At 38.3% G+C, this 19,035-nt stretch overlaps 1 protein-coding gene across 3 annotated transcripts in view; it reads left to right on the top strand.

The window, feature by feature from the left end:
- The window catches only part of ltk (leukocyte receptor tyrosine kinase), a 71,590-nt gene extending 52,555 nt beyond the window's left edge, over nucleotides 1-19,035 (top strand). For all 3 annotated transcript variants that reach the window (XM_044143854.1, XM_044143855.1, XM_044143856.1), the window contains 13 exons: nucleotides 704-802; nucleotides 3,016-3,177; nucleotides 4,301-4,420; nucleotides 8,370-8,556; nucleotides 9,109-9,199; nucleotides 9,479-9,543; nucleotides 11,182-11,311; nucleotides 11,381-11,478; nucleotides 13,709-13,801; nucleotides 13,998-14,099; nucleotides 15,037-15,171; nucleotides 16,039-16,129; nucleotides 17,215-19,035. In XM_044143854.1, the coding sequence (XP_043999789.1) occupies nucleotides 704-802; nucleotides 3,016-3,177; nucleotides 4,301-4,420; nucleotides 8,370-8,556; nucleotides 9,109-9,199; nucleotides 9,479-9,543; nucleotides 11,182-11,311; nucleotides 11,381-11,478; nucleotides 13,709-13,801; nucleotides 13,998-14,099; nucleotides 15,037-15,171; nucleotides 16,039-16,129; nucleotides 17,215-18,189 (2,348 nt within the window). In that variant the 3' untranslated portion in view covers nucleotides 18,190-19,035. The remainder of the gene's footprint in view (nucleotides 1-703; nucleotides 803-3,015; nucleotides 3,178-4,300; nucleotides 4,421-8,369; nucleotides 8,557-9,108; nucleotides 9,200-9,478; nucleotides 9,544-11,181; nucleotides 11,312-11,380; nucleotides 11,479-13,708; nucleotides 13,802-13,997; nucleotides 14,100-15,036; nucleotides 15,172-16,038; nucleotides 16,130-17,214) is intronic.

Here is a 19,035-nt window from a genome sequence, read left to right as displayed (position 1 = left end):
TCTCTATGCGCTGTACAATGGCTGCTGGAAAAGAGAAGTGTTTTGTTGTTAACTTACCATCCAAAAACCACTTGCTGTGTTTTTGTTGGTTGTGCAGGAGGCTCTACTAATGCTTTTCAAAGATGTACAGTTGTATAATAGCGCATCTGTTTACAGCTATTTTCATGTAAAAGTGTAAACATTGATTTGAGGGGGGCGTGGATTATTTGGATTTAAAGCAGCAAGATGTGTTAAAGCAGCTCAAAATGCAGAACGAAGCAGATAAAAATTTTATCTAAGAATGATTTGGAGCAAAAAAGTGCAATGAACATGTTTTGCATTGGTCATAGACCACGTAATGGATCACCTTTAAACTGTCCTTCCATGTCACAATTAGACATGAAAGTTACTTATGGCATCGTCATAAAACGTGGAAAAGTTTAAGGACAGCAAAAAAATTCAGCAAATAAAAAAAACAGAAGGAAGCGGAGAAACTGAGACTTTTTGAATGATTAATGTACCTAGAGGTCAGAGGTGAAAATGTTTGCTGTTGTAAGAAAATGAGACAGGCAGGGGGACAATTAAAAGAACAAAAGCTGGTTGTGAAATGGAAACTGGATGTTTAATTATTACTGCAACTTTGTGAGGAGATTTGAAGCTTTTGCACTGAAGCTTACATTTTAAATCTAATAGTCTCTCACCATCTGAACTTTCTTCTACACAGGAGGCGATGCTGCGCTGACAGATGACATCACCGCCGACGGCCAGAACGGCGTTTCCTTCATTCATCCGATGGGAGAGATTTTCTTACAACCTCTGGCAGGTGAGACACAAACTGACATCCTGCAACTTTCTAAGAATAATAATAATTAGAACTCATTTTCTAAATTTGCTTGACTTGGAGTAGAAGACACAACTAAATGTGGCTCAAGTGCTTTGCACTGTATGCCCCAGTATGTGAAAATAAACTTTGTATATGAAGTTTACCCTTCCAGAAGATTTTCCTGTAAAAGTAAACGAATTCTATCAGTAAAATCTGAAGCTCGCAGCAGCGTGAATGTATGGCGTTTCCCTTTATTTATGTTGAGAACGGTGGCCACCTGATTCTCATTAAGTCCGGCTGAGGAGGAGGAAAGCCGTCGGCTAATTCGTGGCCTCGTGTAGCCGGTTGCCCCCGGCGCCGGCAGACAGACGTCCTTCCTGCCCTGAAAGACGTTGTTGTTCTGCTGAGCGCTGCTCCCAAACACGACGACTGGATCAACAACATAAAACGCCTCATATGAAAAAAAGCGGGTCGTTATGATAATTCAATTTGAAAGCCAATATGTTTATCAGTCATGTGGTTCAGTTGTCCTCTTGTCTGTAATTTAGGGTGACATTTTTTATACGACACAAGACACAAGCTTATTTTCTCGTCTGTTGGGGGAGAAACAATGAAGCTCTGTTTTGTTGTAATTTTAGATTTAAAATATCTATGAATGCATGACACTGGGGCTGAATGGCAAATAAAGGCAACGCAAAAAATTAGTAGTTTAACCTTCAGAGGAAACTGATTTTTTAAAGAAACGACTTGTTATAAAGTGCAGCAAGAGAAACGCTCATTCAGAAATCTTTATATAGAATATTCATTTTTTTGTGTAAAATGAATATTTTACTCATTTATTTTATTCTATAAAATTAATGGACACATGGATGTTTGATTTGAATTTTAACAGCTTTTTAGAAATTATTATGATAATTAATTCACAGATTAATGCAAACAAAAAACATTACTAACAAACAGAAGTATGTAAAATTAGAGAAGAGCACAAAAACATTTAAAAATAGCAGGAGGCTTTAAATTAAACCATTATGCATATTGATTTTGAAAAAGACGGGATATGAGTTCTTTTCTCAATTCTTTATTGTGGTAAGATCATATAAGTTTTTCATATATCGATAAAAACTCAACATTATATGTGACCGGTTAAATTCATAACAATATGATAAAAAAAGTCAATATTTTGAGAAAAAAAGTCAAAACATTTTCAGAATACTCGTAATATTAGCAGAATAAAGTTGTAGAAGTAATATGAGAATAAAGTAAAAATAATATGAGAATAAAGTAAAAATAATATGAGAATAAAGTAAAAAATAATATGAGAATAAAGTAAAAAATAATATGAGAATAAAGTAAAAAATAATATGAGAATAAAGTAAAAATAATATGAGAATAAAGTAAAAAATAATATGAGAATAAAGTAAAAAATAATATGAGAATAAAGTAAAAAATAATATGAGAATAAAGTAAAAATAATATGAGAATAAAGTCATCATATTACAGTATTAATAATATAATATTACCAGAATAAAGTTGTAGTAAACACATCAGTAAATATGTAATCTGTTGTGTTTACAGATTATGTATTTACTTATCTGTAAAACAAATACCAAAGGATAACTTCATAAGAGGCTCAACATTCCTCATTTTACGCAGTTGTACAATATGCCAGAGTTCTCAGAATATCACAACTTTATTCTGGTAAAATTGTGACTTTATTCTCATATTTTCATTTTATTTTTCTTATCCTGGCCGTAATACTCCGTTGTAGGTTCTGGACTTTTTCAGGTTGTTTTATTCAGCGTTCTGAACACAAGCAGGTATTTAATCTGTGCCGTTTTTCCTCAGGTATTTAATCTGTGCCGTTTTTCCTCAGGTATTTAATCTGTGCCGTTTTTCCTCAGGTATTTAATCTGTGCCGTTTTTCCTCAGGTATTTAATCTGTGCCGTTTTTGCTCAGGTATTTAACCTGTGCCGTTTTTCCTCAGGTATTTAATCTGTGCTGTTTTTCCTCAGGTATTTAATCTGTGCCGTTTTTGCTCAGGTATTTAATCTGTGCTGTTTTTCCTCAGGTATTTAATCTGTGCCGTTTTTGCTCAGTTATTTAATCTGTGCCGTTTTTCCTCAGGTATTTAATCTGTGCCGTTTTTCCTCAGGTATTTAATCTGTGCCGTTTTTGCTCAGGTATTTAATCTGTGCCGTTTTGCTCCTTCCAGCCATGGAGGGTCACGGTGAGTGTGAGATCAAGGTGGAGCTGAACTGCAGCCACTGTCGGACGCAGAGCTGCAAACGGGAAGAAGACTCTCATCTCGTCCTCTGCCTCTGCGATGACGATGAATTCCTGGCCAACGACAACGTAACGTGTGTTAGTGCTGCTGGTGAGTTTTTACACCACGAGCACACACTAAAAAAAAAAATTCAAACATCTTAGTACACTTAAAATATAGCAAAACTAACAGACAAGTAACATTTAAGCAAGATATTGGAGCTTGATTTGAATTAATAATTCCTCAATATTGATGAAAGAGTGCTAGTTACACTGGCAGATTATTTCACCTATCATTGTTACAAGTGAAATAATCAATAAATACTTTCTTCATTTTCTTAATTTCTGTTCTGCCAACTTGTTCTTACTTTTCTTGTGATGCGTCTCATATAACAGAAAACTTTGCAAACATCAGATTTTAAAATGAATTTGTTTTACTTTTCTCAAAAAGGCAAAATTTGATCCTATTTTTAACTTCAGTTCAAGTAAAAATGATAAAAATTTGATTGTTTACGCTACGGGCTGCACAGTGGCGCAGTTGGTAGAGCTGTTGCCTTGCAGCAAGAAGGTCCTGGGTTCGATTCCCGGCCCGGGGTCTTTCTGCATGGAGTTTGCATATTCTCCCTGTGCATGGTGGGTTCTCTCCGGGTTCTCCGGCTTCCTCCCACAGTCCAAAAACATGACTGTCAGGTTAATTGGTTTCTCTAAATTCTAGATCAAAAATACTTGGCAAGATTTTGAAAATGTGATTCTTTTTAACTTGGATTCAAGTTAAAAATAGGAACAAATTATGCCTTTTTAAGAAAAGTAAAACAAATTCAGTTTAAAACGTGACGCATAAAATGAAAAGTAAGAACAAGTCGGCAGATCAGAAACTGAAAGAGAAGAAAGTATTTGTTTATTGATTATCTCACTTGTAGCAATGCTAGGTGATTAATTAATGCTATTCTTCTAATCAATATTGAGGTATTATTGATTTTAAACAAGCTCCTATGTCTTGCTGAAAAGTCACTTTATATTGTGTTTTTGCACATGAACACATGAAACTGAAGTTCATCTTCTTCCCTCTCCGTTTTGTGCTGAATGCATTTTTTTATACAGTATTAGTATATAAAACATTATTTTTTAATATCTATATAATTCCTCATGTATATATTATTATTTGTCTGTTACTTTTTATTGTATTTGGCTTAAAATAAACCTATGAACTAACAAGCGAACCCTTTGTATTTCAGTTTCTCCAGCCCCGCCGAGCCCCGTTCCTCCAGGCCAGCTGTCCACGTCGCTGATCCTGGCTGTCGTCGCCTCCATCGTCGTCAGCGGTGTCGCTCTGGTCTGCGCCGGCGTCATCCTCAGTAAGAGACTCCTGCAGCTCTGCGCTCAGGCGGTTCCCTCCTCCTTCCACCGGCTGTGAGCGCGTGAGCTTTCAGACGTTACTGGAAGGGCTGAGAAACTTTGAAAACAACCCTTTCAGTGGCCAGAAGATGAAAGGAGCAGAAAGCTTTTGCTCTGAGTTAAAAGATGCCAACAGTCTGAATCTTTTATTACAGCATGTCAGTCTGCTGATGCTCTCTTTTATGTTGACTCAATGTAAATGCAATCCAAAGAGAATGGAGGAGTAAACGGCAGATTAAAGGGTGATGATTAAAAACCAAACTCTTATTTAGTGCCTGTAGTTAACGATTGTTCTCATGAAAGCATGACATCCTTTAAATGTCTTTAAAGCAGAAATCTTTGACATTTCGCTGCAGTGTTTCCTGGTTACGTACAACCTGAAAATAAACAGCAGTAAATGTCACATGTAAAAAAATAATCATGATTATCAGGACGTAAAGATTAAAACCAGAGTCATGGCTGACTTCTCACCTGGTTTGGGACAAGGAAAATGAAACTGAAACCTGCAAATGTGTTACAGAATAGCACTAATTGCACATTGTGATGTATTGTTTAGGAGAGGGAGTGGCAGAATATTTAAAATATATATATTTTTATGTTGTAAAATTGCATAAAATTGTGTTTAACGTAACAGAAATTTGACTTTCAGCAAATATTTTCTTGTATTTTGAACTTTTTCATATTACAAACAGATATTTGTTAGATTTTATGTGATTAAGCCAACAAATGGAAGTGCATAAAATCCAAAAAAATATGACATGGGACTATATCCAACATCATACACTGCAAAAACACAAAATATTACAAAGTAATTCTGTTTAGCACACTTCAAATAAGACAAAACTAACTCACAAGTTACATTGAATTTCCTTTTACATCTAAAACTTTTTACTTCATTTTCTATCCTACAGTAAAAAAGATCCTTCCTGTTTTAGCTAAATATTCAGTTTTTATATATTTTAAATCCTAAAAACACAAAGTGATAGAGCTTTAAAAATAACAACACATTTCCTGTAGTAGATATATCTTAAAAACTGTAAGTTGTTTTTTTATTTAATTTTATTTTTTTTGAAGGTTTTGACCTTTTCGGCTCTAAACGAGTTTTATTTGTCCGATCTGGGAGTAAAAATGATCATTTAGAGTGTAGAAGTTTCAGACTCCTGTTCTAACAGGACAACAACCTGAAACATGGATCAAGATATGTCCTAGTCAAAGCCCAGAAATAAAAAGTTTATAGACATCCTCCATCCAATCTGAGCATTTCCAAAAAAAAAAAAAAAATTGAAAATCATGTGGATGAAAAAGCAAAACCTGTCACAACTGAAGCAAAAGGTGGTTCTTAAATACTAAAATGCATGACATGCATTCCAGATTTTTATTTATAAAAGATTGTTTTTTCTGTTGTCTTATAATTAAACATTACTTTGTGTTGGTCCATCACACAAAATCCATTCAAAATATAATTACTTTTACAGCTGGAATGTAGCAAAATGTGCCAAAGCTCAAAGGATTTGAATACATTTGCATTGCACTGCAAATATTCGTCATGACACGGACCCATAAGACTCTGATTTCACAAGCTGCTATGCAGTAGAAACTTTTATTAAGTACAGATTCAGCTGTGCACAGAACACCATGTGTAGTAAAATAGGACAGTGAGGGATTACTGGGAAAATAAGACCAACTTTCTGACAGCTGCAACATGAAACTGGGAAGATAGAGCCTGAAGTTTGGCTCGTCTGATTCTCAGAGAAGTGATTTTCAGGTTGCATGAAAAGCAGACTCTCTCTCTCTCCTGTCCTGCTAACAACCTGGGTGAATTTTAAGCAGCTCTGCTGGGGAAACGTCTTTCTGTCTGTTTTACTTAAACTTACAGCCTACACTGCAAAAACACAAAGTATTTCTGATCTAGTTTTTAGTGCAAATACATTAGTGCACTAGAAATAAAAGAAAAATTACATTTAAAACAAATAAAGACAACAGATTAAATACTTCATAGATGTCTCAAAGCAAAACAGTGAAATTTAATCTAGATTATATATATTTTTATATATAATCTATAATCTAGATTATATATATTGTTATATATAATCTATAATCTAGATTATATATATATTTATATATAATCTAGATAACTCTTTTTAGTAGAGTTTAACCTAACAACTTGCAGCTGTTGATGGATTAAAATTGGCTTGAGGGGGAAAATCACATCACACTTTTCTGTTTTTATTTTGCAAAAAAAATAAATAAAAACATCATGCACAACTAAATTCTCTGTAAAATACACGGAAGTTTGTGTTTGTAACACGGCAAGCTGAGAATTACCAGAGAAAGGTTGTTGTTTTTTAAAAAAAAATCAGTTCAATATGTTTAGAAAAATCATTATAAGAGTAAAAGAAACTCATCTTTCATTTTGTTCGGCTAAAACTGGAACAATTGGAAGTTAAAATAAAAAGTGGGTTGAAGAGTGCTTCAGGAAGAGGTGTGTTTGAGTGACGTTTTTAACCAGCTGCATTGTGGGTAAATCTGTGTGCCTGTAAGTAAATAAAGCAGAGAATAAACGACAGATATTTCTTTAAAGTTTTGAGCCGTTTTGTGAATCAGTGGCTGTTAAAAGCAGCGTGAAATCCTCACGTTCCCTTCAGCTTAATGGTGTCTCTCCACCTGAGCTCTCCCCCATGCAGGGAGGTAGTCTGTGCCCTGGGTGCTCTTCCTCCTCCTCCTCCTCTTCCTCCCATCCTGCCTTTTCCTCCTCATTTCGCCTCCTTCCCATCCTTACCTCCACCCCTCCTCCCGAGTCCCCAGCATCTGCACCGGGCGATGGCTCGACGGCTCCTCCTTCCCCGCACGCCACTCCCCCTCCCTGGCAGACTACCATCCTGCATCGGGGACGTGGGCTGCCCCTCCACGGCCGGTGAGTCCAACCTCACAGGGACAAGGGCGACTAGGAGCGCTAACCGAGGAGAAACCAACCCGCATCGGCAGCGCTAATGCTCTCTACACTGCAAAAGCACAAAATATTACCAAAATATTTGGTTTATTCTAGTGGAAATATCTAAACCATGTGGCTCTACAGAATCTAGACTCGACAATAAGTGTACTCAAATATTAGTTTTTATCCGTTTACTGCCAAATTATATCAATCAGTTTCTCCAGCTTCTTGCAAATTATCATGGACCTGTATCACCAAATCCCTGCACTTTTTAGCGCCAATACATAATTGGGAGTTTATTGCAGATTTTTCTCAAAGGTGCCTCATCCTCAGATTATAGTCCACGATCTATTCAGCGACTAATAGAAAGTCACATTTACCATCATAAATAAGTGCAAATATTTTCAAATTAATACCACAAACATTTTGATTTTTATTACAAAAAAATCACAAAAAGAACCATGAAAAGATGTTCAATAATAATATTTAATTTTAAGAATTCGTTCATATTTTAACAGTTTGTGAACAGGTTTTATCAACACATTCTGGCACAACCGGCCCTTTAAGAGCCTCCATGATCTTAAAGGGCCGGATCTTGATTTGACTCAAAACAAAAATGAGTTTGTACACCCCTAATCTAAACTAACTTAAAAGTTTCTATATCTTGCTGAAAAGTTTCTTGTAAGTTAGTTTTGTTTTTATTTCAAGTGAAATAAGATATTTGCACTAAAATCTAAACTAAAAAACCTGGTAACGTTTTGTGTTTTTGCAGTGTAATTCATGTTAAATTGGCTTGATGCCCTCCTGTTTCTCTACGACGTGGCTTGATTTCTCCTTGCGTTAACGCTCCTACCCGGGCAGATCAGAGGCTGCCTCTGCAGCTCTGGGCTCCCAGAGAAAGTCCAGGTTTGGACTTTTCTAAAAGGTCCGAAGTAAAAGTAACAACGTTTATCGTGTGGTTCTGCTTCTGTCTGCAGCGTGGCACCGCAGGAAGAACGACCTGCATGCTGTAAGGCGCCGTCTGCAGAGCCCAGAGTACAAGCTGAGCAAGATCCGCTCCTCCACCATCATGACCGACTACAACCCCAACTACTGCTTCGCAGGCAAGGCCGCGTCGCTCAGCGACCTGAAGGAGGTTCCACGCAAGAACATCACCCTGCTCAGGTTCTGATCCACACACCAACATTTTTGGGGATAGGTGCTCAAGTGGGAAGTTGAGTATTTTCTTCTTGTATGAGCACTAAGGTGAAACATACTAAAATTAAAGCATTCTAAGTTGCTCAACTTTAATAAAATTGTTTGTTTATTCTTTGAAATTATGTTGTTCAAATTTCAGATGTAAGGTTTGATTTTCTGTAAATTTAATGTTAAATCAGAATATAATCATACAAAATATGTTCACATTTTATGCACAAAATTATTAAATAATGAGATTTTATTCTGCCCGGTTCAGCCTATTTTGAGCTGTTTTAGGGTCTCTGTCACTTTGCTGAATTCTATTGAATTAAAATGAAAAAAATTTATACAGATTGAAGGTAAAACCGTTGTTGTGTTTGGCAAAATTTAAAAAATGTGGGGCACACGCACAATACATTGTGAAAAAAAATTTCAAAAGGGCACTTTCTTTTTCCTCCAGAGGAAAAAAGGCAGGGACTCTAGAACCACCTGTCTATTTTTGGTTTCAGTTTCTTGTAAAAGTTTTTGTTTTGTTCTCAGGGCTCTCGGTCACGGCGCTTTCGGTGAAGTCTACGAGGGACAAATTCTTGGAATGAGCGCCGATGGCAGCCCCATGCAGGTGGCAATAAAGGTCAGCTCAAACCGAAGGATAAACCTTTGAAAAAACCACATGGACATGCTCCAAAAAAACAACTAGTTTTTAGGAAGAATTGTGTAAAATAAAAAAATCCCAGTTGTGCACCAACTGAATGAATATTTGTCAAGACATCCACTCAGGTCCAGAGCGATGAAAGGGGGAAGTTGGTCTCTGCAGGATGTTGCCAGCCTTTCTGCGCTCTGCTGATTAGGTTCTGTTATCCGGACTCCTTTGACAATAGCAATAATGCTGCTCTGATTCTGTCGGCTGCAGACGCTTCCAGAGATCTGCTCCGAACAGGATGAAATGGACTTCCTGATGGAGGCTCTGATTATGAGGTGAGCCTGGCAGAACATTTAACCACAGAGGTGGAAGCTTTATCACTCACTTCACGCTGCGCCGCCACATTTTAATGCTTTATTTTTTTTTACAGTGCACTGATTCTGTATTATTAATATTATGACCAGAAATCATCAACTAACTATAATTCTAATCCAAAGTGTAGTTGTCCTTGTAAAATACAATCAAGACAATGATAATTCTGGTGTTTGACCAATAACTATTAACATTTTATTAAATTTAGCTAATTAAAATAATATGGAAGCACCTTTCTGTTTTATTAAAGGATTCTGTTCTTTTCCGACTCATTGACATTATTTACTTTTCCAGTTACAGATTTTCTTTTAATTAAGGCAAAGCCTTACAAATTGAAATATTATTGCAGCGAAAAATGTTTTTGCGTTCTCTTTCCTCCCTTGAATATGTAAAACAAAAGTTTGACATTATGCTTCATGCTGTAATTTTTGTGCATAAAATTAAATCAGTTTCATAGTAAGTATAACCACATCTACCCAATGACGTTTACTCAGATTAACAAGTCTTCTTTTAATTACTTTAATAGGCTTTGACTGAACACAGGAAGTGTTTTCTATGACAGCATGTAAGGGCCATTGTAGATAGAAAACAGGAAGAAATTTCCACCAAAAATCTCAGAAGTCTTTTGATTAATCTCAGAAATTTTCAAGAAAGAAATTTGGACATTTCTGAGCTCCAAAAGTCAAAAGAAAGTTTGCAAGAAAGAAACTCATAAATTTTGGACTTTTGAACCTTTCCACATTTCTAACATTTCCACATTATTTCTAGAAAAATTCTGAGTTTAATCTCAAAATTTATAGGTTTTTTTGGCGATCTCCGCTCCCCCGTAAACAGGCCTCGTAGTTTTCAAATAAAAAGTGACCAACATTTTGTCTTCGTTGATAAGAATCAACAAAACAATCAACAATTGGTTTTCTGTAGTTTTTTTTTTTGTTTTTTTTTTGCAAACCAGCCCTTTTTTAAGTTCAATTAAAAATAAAATGAAAATATTATTTCATAATATATTTTTGTGCTATAAGTTTTGTAAAAGTTAAACTTTTTGACTTGTTGATTTTGACTGTCGTGACAAAAAAATTCCTACAGAAAAGAATTAGGGCCACTGATGGAAAAAAAAATTCTGGGAAAATTTTCCCAGAATTCTCACTTTTTTCCTCAGAATTCCAACTTTAATTTCTGAATTTTAATCTCCATAGATCAAAAATCAGAATTCTTTTTTTATTATTTTTAGTGGCACTAATGTTCCTCCGTACTTTTGAACAGCTTTGGTCCTCAGGTCCAAACTCCTGGGAAACGGAGCGGTGCTGCTTGAATGTGGTGATTTATTCTGACCTCGTCTGACCTCGTTAGCTCAATGTGCTCATCCAGACTTTAGAACTTTATATTTTCCCCTTTATAGATTTAAAAAAGCTTGTAAATGTTAAGCACATTTTTCATGTTAGTCTCATTTTTGTTTACATCAGAGATGTATACTTTACATTCATTTCATGCTTTGATTTCAGGAATTGAGCAAAATCATTTATATAGTCCTTAATAAAGCTTCTGCTCGTACTGATCTCTTCTCAACCAAACGCCTTTTCTTTCTCCACCTTTTGTCGTTACAGTAAGTTCAGCCACCTGAACATCGTGCGTTGCGTCGGCGTCAGTCTAAACATCCTGCCTCGCTTCATTCTGCTGGAACTGATGACCGGCGGAGACATGAAGAGCTTCCTGAGGCAGAACAGGCCGCGAGCGGTACGGCAGCGCTGCATGGTTTTTATCTGTACGTTTGGCCCGCGCTGATCGGAGCTGTGCCGTTTCCAGGGCCAGACCTTTTCTCTCACCATGCGGGATCTGCTGCAGATGGCCAGAGACATCGCCTGCGGCTGCCGATACCTGGAGGAGAACCAGTTCATCCACAGGTCCAGACTCATGATCAGTTAGAGTAAAAACTCAAACCAAAAAACAGAGATGATTCTCTGTCATGTTTTGATAAAACAGACGGGTAAGGAACGTTGCAGAGGAGTAGTGAGTCTTGTCAGATGTTTCTATCCACTCCTAAATATTTGATTTATTTTTATCGATTCATCTGAATCGCTCTTTTTATAAGCAATTTCACAAAAAAAGTAGTTTTGGTCTAGTTTTTGGTGCAAATATCTGACTTCATTTGAAATAAAACTAAACTAACTTACAAGTAACGTTTCAGCAAGATATATGGGCTTGTTTTAAGTCGATAATTTCTTAATATTAATAAAAAAATACAACTTCCATTGGCAGATTATTTCATTTTTAACAAGACATTTTATAAGTGAAATAATTTGCCAATGGAAGTTGTATTTTTCTCTCTGTCTGAAGTTAAACCAAACTTTCTTTGTTTGAGGTCAGTTGGAATTACAAAAAATGATGTTTATTTGAAAAGAAAATTTAGTGAGAAAATTTTTCATTTTTTTTAGTGAGAATTTTTTGTGACTTTTCTTAAATTCAAAGGTTTACATACATTTGGTCAGTACCGGGTAGAACTGCTTTAAACAGCATGACTTGGGTCAAATCCGTCAAGCATTTCTCTTTTTATTGTAATTTATGAAAATTTCATTCATGACCCACAAACCTTTAAAACTGATTTGCAACTCAATGGGCTCTTTGCACCTGATGCCACATCCTCATGCGCAAATGCGGCTTTCTTGTTTCCGCTTTGAGTTACTATGACAGTTAGAAAAGACAAAGTCGTATTTCAGAAGCAAATAAAACAATACTATGCACTTTGTTGTCTTCCTAATATAATGGTCTTTTAAGTTTTCATGGATTTCCCAGCGGTCCTTGGAAGACTCGCTACCAGTTAAAGCTAGCGCTGCACAGCGAAGTTTACAGCCTTCACTTCACTCCAGATCAGCTTCTTCAGCCTAAAGGAGAAGTTAAGGAGCCGTTTCTGTGTTATTTCCATGAAATCACTTTTGTATTCAGCCTGAAAGAGCGAATGTATGGGAACGAGAGAGCAGACCAGAGCCCGACAGCCGAGCAACCGATCCGCCTGCTGTAAACACCGTCCTGCTTCTCAAGAAGCATGCAAAACTAATAAAGCAAAATAACACGGAGACCTTAAGGAGCACGGCCATGTTTTTCTAAAAGCAACAGATTTGAACCTGAACAGTCAGCTGAACTAGAACTCCGACACCAGAGCTGCTCTACTGTTAAGCTACGGGGTTGTTGTGCTTCCTGCTGCTTCGGAAGCAAAAAGCCCGAACCGTAAAATCCCAGTTACTTTGGTCTCTGACACTAACGACAATAAACGCACTTAATATACTTGGAAATAAGGTAAAAACATTGTCTGTTAGAATGGATGAAAAATGTTTAGATACTTAAATAGCACATTTTTACAAGAAAAATGTCTGAGAATATTGCCTACTAGTATAAGCTAAAGCTAATGTTAGCCACAAAGTTTAAAGAAAGTAAAACTCACCTTCGTATCTGTGAACGTATAACGAGGCGTACATCTTAAAACCTTTCTCCAGTTTACTTGTTGGGGCTTCGGCTCGATGTACATCATCAATTGTTACCTTGGACAAGCACAGAGTGTAAAGTGTCATTTTCAATAGATCGTAAACGACTGAGCCGCTTTTCCCCGAACGTGAAAGCTGACGTGCAAAGAGCCCACTGCTTTGCTACAATGTATTGTCAATAAAATGCCTTTGATTTTGGATTTTCAAGTGTAAAAGCGGAAATATTGCTTGAAATGCCAGAAATATTACGTGGTTATTATGTTTAAAGCTAATGTTTCATGTAATTATTTGGAGATTAGAAGTTGAATATAAGTTTTGTTGGTTCAAGTCAGTCAAATCTGTTCCTAACTTTAGTAGTGAGTCTTCAGGCTTAATGAAACAAAACGTTATCAGAACCCGTCAAAATAAGAGTTGTTAATAAAGACTGAAGCTAAATGTTAGCCTGCTTAATCTATCCCAGAAACTGAGTTTTAGAAGGAAGGAAATCTGTGTCCAGGAATGACCTAATCCTAATTTCTTGATCTAAAAAAACAATCTGGCGTAAAACCTGCACACAAACACTCGTTTTCCAGCAAGGAAACGGTTCAAATTAATCATTAAATACAAGTAATCTAGAGTTGGTTTTAAACTTCTGACTGCATTTGTTGTTTTTCAGAGACATTGCTGCCAGGAATTGCCTGCTTACCTGCGCCGGGCCAGACAGAGTGGCTAAGATCGGAGACTTCGGCATGGCCCGAGACATTTACAGGTTTGGACCTGCAGGATCCACTCTGATTATCCAGCAAAGCACCATCATGTGTCTCCTGGGAGCAAATATTAGCCTGATGGGGGCCTTGTTGGAATAATTGGAAACTAAATCTAATTTTCCCACAATTGGGCCAAAAGTGGAGTTCATGACCTTGTGCTTCAAACCGATGCTAAACAGAGAAATCTGTTTTTCACAGGGCGAGTTACTACAGGAAAGGTGGCCGAGCCATGCTACCAGTCAAATGGATGCCACCAGAGGCCTTCATGGAGGGAATCTTCACCTGCAAGACCGACACCTGGTATGCAGGAATCCACTGAGCAACACACCTTTATGTCAGTTTGATTTTAAAAAAGTTACGCAAAGCTGAAAACTATGTGAATTATTTTAAACCGAGTTGCATCGTGTTCCTGGTGTTTTTTGGATGATTCTCGTATATTTATTGCACATAGTTTGCAAACATGTATTATTGATCTAACAGGATTATTTAAATAAATTTATTTCCTTGAAGCTGCAGTATGTATCTTTTATTTAAAAATATGTTTTTTGGATTATTTAAGTGATACCAGTCATGACAAAATGAAACGGATAATCTGTGAAAAGATCAAGCTCTTCCACTTCCTCGCAAAACTAACCAATCAGTCAGGAGGAGGGTCTTAGCGCTGTCAATCAACCGTGTGGAGACGCTGCTAAATGTACTAACAACGGAGAAACATCTTACCAGTCCAGGAAAACAGTTGATCTCATGCTAACTAAGATTAGCATTCATGGTAGGCTCTGCAGGTGGGTAAGGCACCGAGAGCAGCATGTAAACAAGCATGATTGACAGCGATAAGACCCTCTTCCTGGTTGTTTTTAGTTAGCAGAGGAGCTCAATTTTTTTTTTACCATACTGTCAGACACGGTAAAAGTTTTAACTAATATGTAAAAAATAATAATTATTATTTAAAGTTACATACTGCAGCTTTAAGCTTTGAAAATTATTTGTATTTGCCGTCATGAGTGCTGGCTGCACTTCTAAGTTTAGGAAGTGGCTTAGATTAATTGGTTAAATCCCTTTAAAGATTCTCATTATGATATTTCCTGATTGAACCTTTTATTCTGGCATAAGAAGTGACAACTCTTATAAGCTACTCAAACTTACTTCTGATTTCTTTAACATCTAAATGAGTGAAGCTGGAAAAGCTTCTGAAATCAAAACAATCCTCCCACTTGATGGTCTGTGTCTCCCCCTGCAGGTCATTCGGAGTACTGCTCTGGGAAATCCTGTCTCTGGGCTACATGCCTTACCCCTGTAAAACCAACCAGGAGGTTCTGGAGTTTGTCACCAGCGGAGGCAGAATGGATCCTCCAAAGGGCTGTCCAGGCCCTGTGTGAGTTTAAGATCTTTCCAAAGGATTATCAAATCTCTTGGTTACAATTTTAGTTCCTTTTTTCCTCTGGAAAAGCCTCAAGTTCAACAACGTTTGACGGTTTTTGTTTTAATTTAACCTTCGTTCATAAGAAATGTCAAATTTTATTAGATCTAAATAAAAAAAAGCGTAAAGTAGAATCTAAGTTACTCTAATACAGTGGTGTCCAAAGTGTGGCCCGGGGGCCATTTTCTGGTCCTTGAAATGATTTTGGTCGGACCCCCGATCACAAGTCAAGAAAGTTACAAATTTGATAACCCCAAAAACTGTGGAAATAGTCTGTTTTTCTTTTAATAATGCAGCCGGCCTTTTTATGTTTTGAATCACTAAGGATTTATGGATTTCATAAATATGTTATTATCAATTTATTGAATTTTGTGGCAATAGTTTAAATTTCCCAGTTTTGGCCACAGGGCCAAATAAAATCCTGGGAGTTGAATATTATTAAAAAGTGTTTGTTTCATGTTCAAGGCTTGTACTTAAATCAGAATTACATGCTGTGCTTGAAAATCCTCCAACATGGCTGAATAAAAAACATTCCTCCACTTTTATGTAAAAGACTCACAGCCAACTAGAGCAAACGCTTAGTGGCAGATTATGGTGCAGTTATTAGGTCAAGGGGTAGTTATGTTTTCACACAGGATCAGTTCGGTTTGGATAGATAGAAGCATTTAAATCTGAAAAGAAAACATAAGAAACACTTTACTTTTCAACTCCACTGTATATTCTGAAGATTTCAGGATCAGGAACAAGAAGTTTAAAATCGTAAAATGATAAGAATGAAACATTTTGAGTTTAGTTGATCAGTTGGTGTCTTTTGTTTTTTAGCTACCGGCTTATGACCCAGTGTTGGCAGCACTGTCCTGATCACCGGCCCAATTTCGCCACAGTCCTGGAGAGGATTAACTACTGCACTCAGGTACATCTCTTCTTCTAAGCACATCGCTGTTAGTTTCTTTTCCTCTGAGGTGGTGAAGCAAAGCTGCTCAGGCTTTTTAATGTACCTTCCATTTTAAACGATCAATATATTTTTAGCAATCTATTGATTGATGTGTGAGTCTCTATCCATCATCCATCCATCCATCATTTGTCCATCCATCCATCATCCATCCATCTATCCATCATCCATCCATCCACTCACTCATCCATCCATCCACTCATCTATCCATCCACTCACTCATCCATCCATCCACTCATCCATCTATCCACTCATCTATCCATCCATCCACTCATCTATCCATCCATCCACTCATCTATCCATCCATCCATTCATCCATCATCCATCCATCCACTCACTTATCCATCCATCCATCCATCCATCCATCCATCTATCCATCCATCCATCCATCCATCTATCCATCCATCCATCCATCCATCCATCCATCAATCCATCATTTGTCCATCCATCCATCCATCCATCCACTCACTCATCCATCCATCATCCATCCATCCATCCACTCATACATCCAACCATCCATCATTTGTCCATCCAACCATCCATCCATCCATCCATCCATCCATCATTTGTCCATCCAACCATCCATCCATCCATCCATCGATCCATAATTTGTCCATCCATCCATCCATCCATCCATCCATCCATCCATCATTTGTCCATCCATCCATCCATCCATCCATCCATCCATCCATCATTTGTCCATCCATCCATCCATCCATCCATCCATCCATCATTTGTCCATCCAACCATCCATCCATCCATCCATCGATCCATCATTTGTCCATCCATCCATCCATCCATCCATCATTTGTCCATCCATCCATCCATCCATCCATCCATCATTTGTCCATCCATCCATCCATCCATCCATCCATCATTTGTCCATCCAACCATCCATCCATCCATCCATCCATCCATCCATCCATCATTTGTCCATCCATCCATCCATCCATCCATCCATCTACTGACGGTCTGACTCATTACTAGATGGATGGATGGATATTTAGATGAAATAATTAGATCTGCATCTGTCATTTTTTTCTCAGGACCCTGATGTGATAAATACACCTCTGCCTGTTGAATACGGCCCCAACACAGAGGATGATGGTGGAACGCGTCCCACTGCCCCCAACTCCACCAGTCTCACTCCTTTACTGGTGTCCCGCCCTGTTTGCAAGGACTCACCCTCCAAGCTCGGTTTCTCCGCCAAGGGCTTCAGTCCCCCAGTCGCTCCACCGCAGCCCACCAAACCTCGCCTTCTGCTACAGAGAACCCAACCGGTCCACCAGGAAGTGACTTCCTGCTGTGAAATGCTGGAGCCGTCCTGGGCTGAGACCGTTCCTGCTCCTGATTTGTCAACCGTAGCAAATTCTCTGCATCCAGAACCTCCTCATCACCGGCCCTGCTCCAGAAACAGCTCCTCCTCGGGGAGCCAGAGGCTGAAAAACAAGACCAAGAACCTTTGGAACCCAACATACGGCTCCTGGGTCCTCGAAAGCTTTCGGGCAAAGAAAACGCTGGCTCACACTCGGTCCATGCCGCTCTCTTGCAATTCGACTGAGGAGAACAACAAAGTTGTTTGCGACGGGACCAGCAGCACCTACCTCAGCCCAGCTTGCCAGGTCCACGTTGCCCCAACCGCGTCTGCCCACAAGGCCTTGACAGGAGGCAGCTCTAAAGCCGGGTTGGACCTGGCTAAACTCCACAGCTTCCCCTGTGGGAACGTCAACTTTGCCTACGACGAGCAGAGCTACGAGGCAGAGAGCCTGCCGCTGGCGAACCCCAAAGCCTCAGAAGCCATCACATGCAGCATCAGTCCGCCGAGCGTCTCACCGGAAACCGGCCTGGGTCTGGCGCTGGGATTCAGCACCGCCTCAGCCTGTCTGCCCAAACTTCTGCTGAAACGCCACGCCAGCTACGGACACGAGGACGTCAGGAGGCACGCTAAAACAGAGAAGCTCAGCCGCGACCGAGACTCTGGCTTCTCTCTGTCTGAGGACCTGAGTGTCGCTCACATCTAGAAATCAGCATGTGGCAACAGAGACTTTGAATCCGATTAAATCCGTCAGCTGGACGACGAGCTCTGCAAAGATGAAATGACTGCAGCTCCTGATATGCTGGAAAACCCAATGAAATGCTGACATTCACACAAACATCTCTCTACCATAAAGGTGACCTATTATGCTTCCTTGAACAGGTTATGATCGGTCTATGGCCTATACAAAACTTGTTCATTACATGTTTTGCACCAAGTCATTGTTAGATTCTTAGAATGATGTAGAAAAGGCCACAAACAGATGCGCAATTACACCACCGGACATGTTTGAAAAGCAGAAGTGGAGCCTCCTGCACAACCAGTAAGAATGCAGCAAGTGGTTTCTGGATGGTAAGTCAACGACAAAACACTTGTCCTTTCCAGCAGCCATTGTACAGCCCATACAGTTGCTAGGTAACAGCGCAGTTGTCAATTGTGACTCGACATTCGAGAAATTTTTTAAACAACTCACTTCCCAGACAGCAAAAGATAAAAACTTACTTCCAAAAAATGGCTTTGTGGATTTTTTAAAGTGCTTAGAAGCAAACAGAAGTGTAAAAACATGCAAAAAATAAAGTTAGCATAATAGGTTGCCTTTTAGACAGAGTCTGTTGTGTTCTTAGCGCCCCCTTTTGGGCTTCTGGTGCAGAGGTAGCCAAACACTGATGCTGAGATATTTTCACTGCTACCTAGTTATCTTTTTATCCTGCTGTAGTTTCATGAATGCTTTGAAAGAAGTGTGTTCATATTAATATCTGTTTAACCTCAAGCGAATTACTTTTTAAAGATTTGTTTTAGGAAATACCAACATCTAGTGGCCAAAAAGAAGATT

Source organism: Gambusia affinis, linkage group LG16 (genome assembly GCF_019740435.1).
Source record: "Gambusia affinis linkage group LG16, SWU_Gaff_1.0, whole genome shotgun sequence".
Lineage (NCBI taxonomy): Eukaryota > Metazoa > Chordata > Actinopteri > Cyprinodontiformes > Poeciliidae > Gambusia > Gambusia affinis.
The sequence above is the reverse complement of the archived record's forward strand: the minus strand, read 5'-3'. Positions and strand labels throughout refer to the sequence as shown.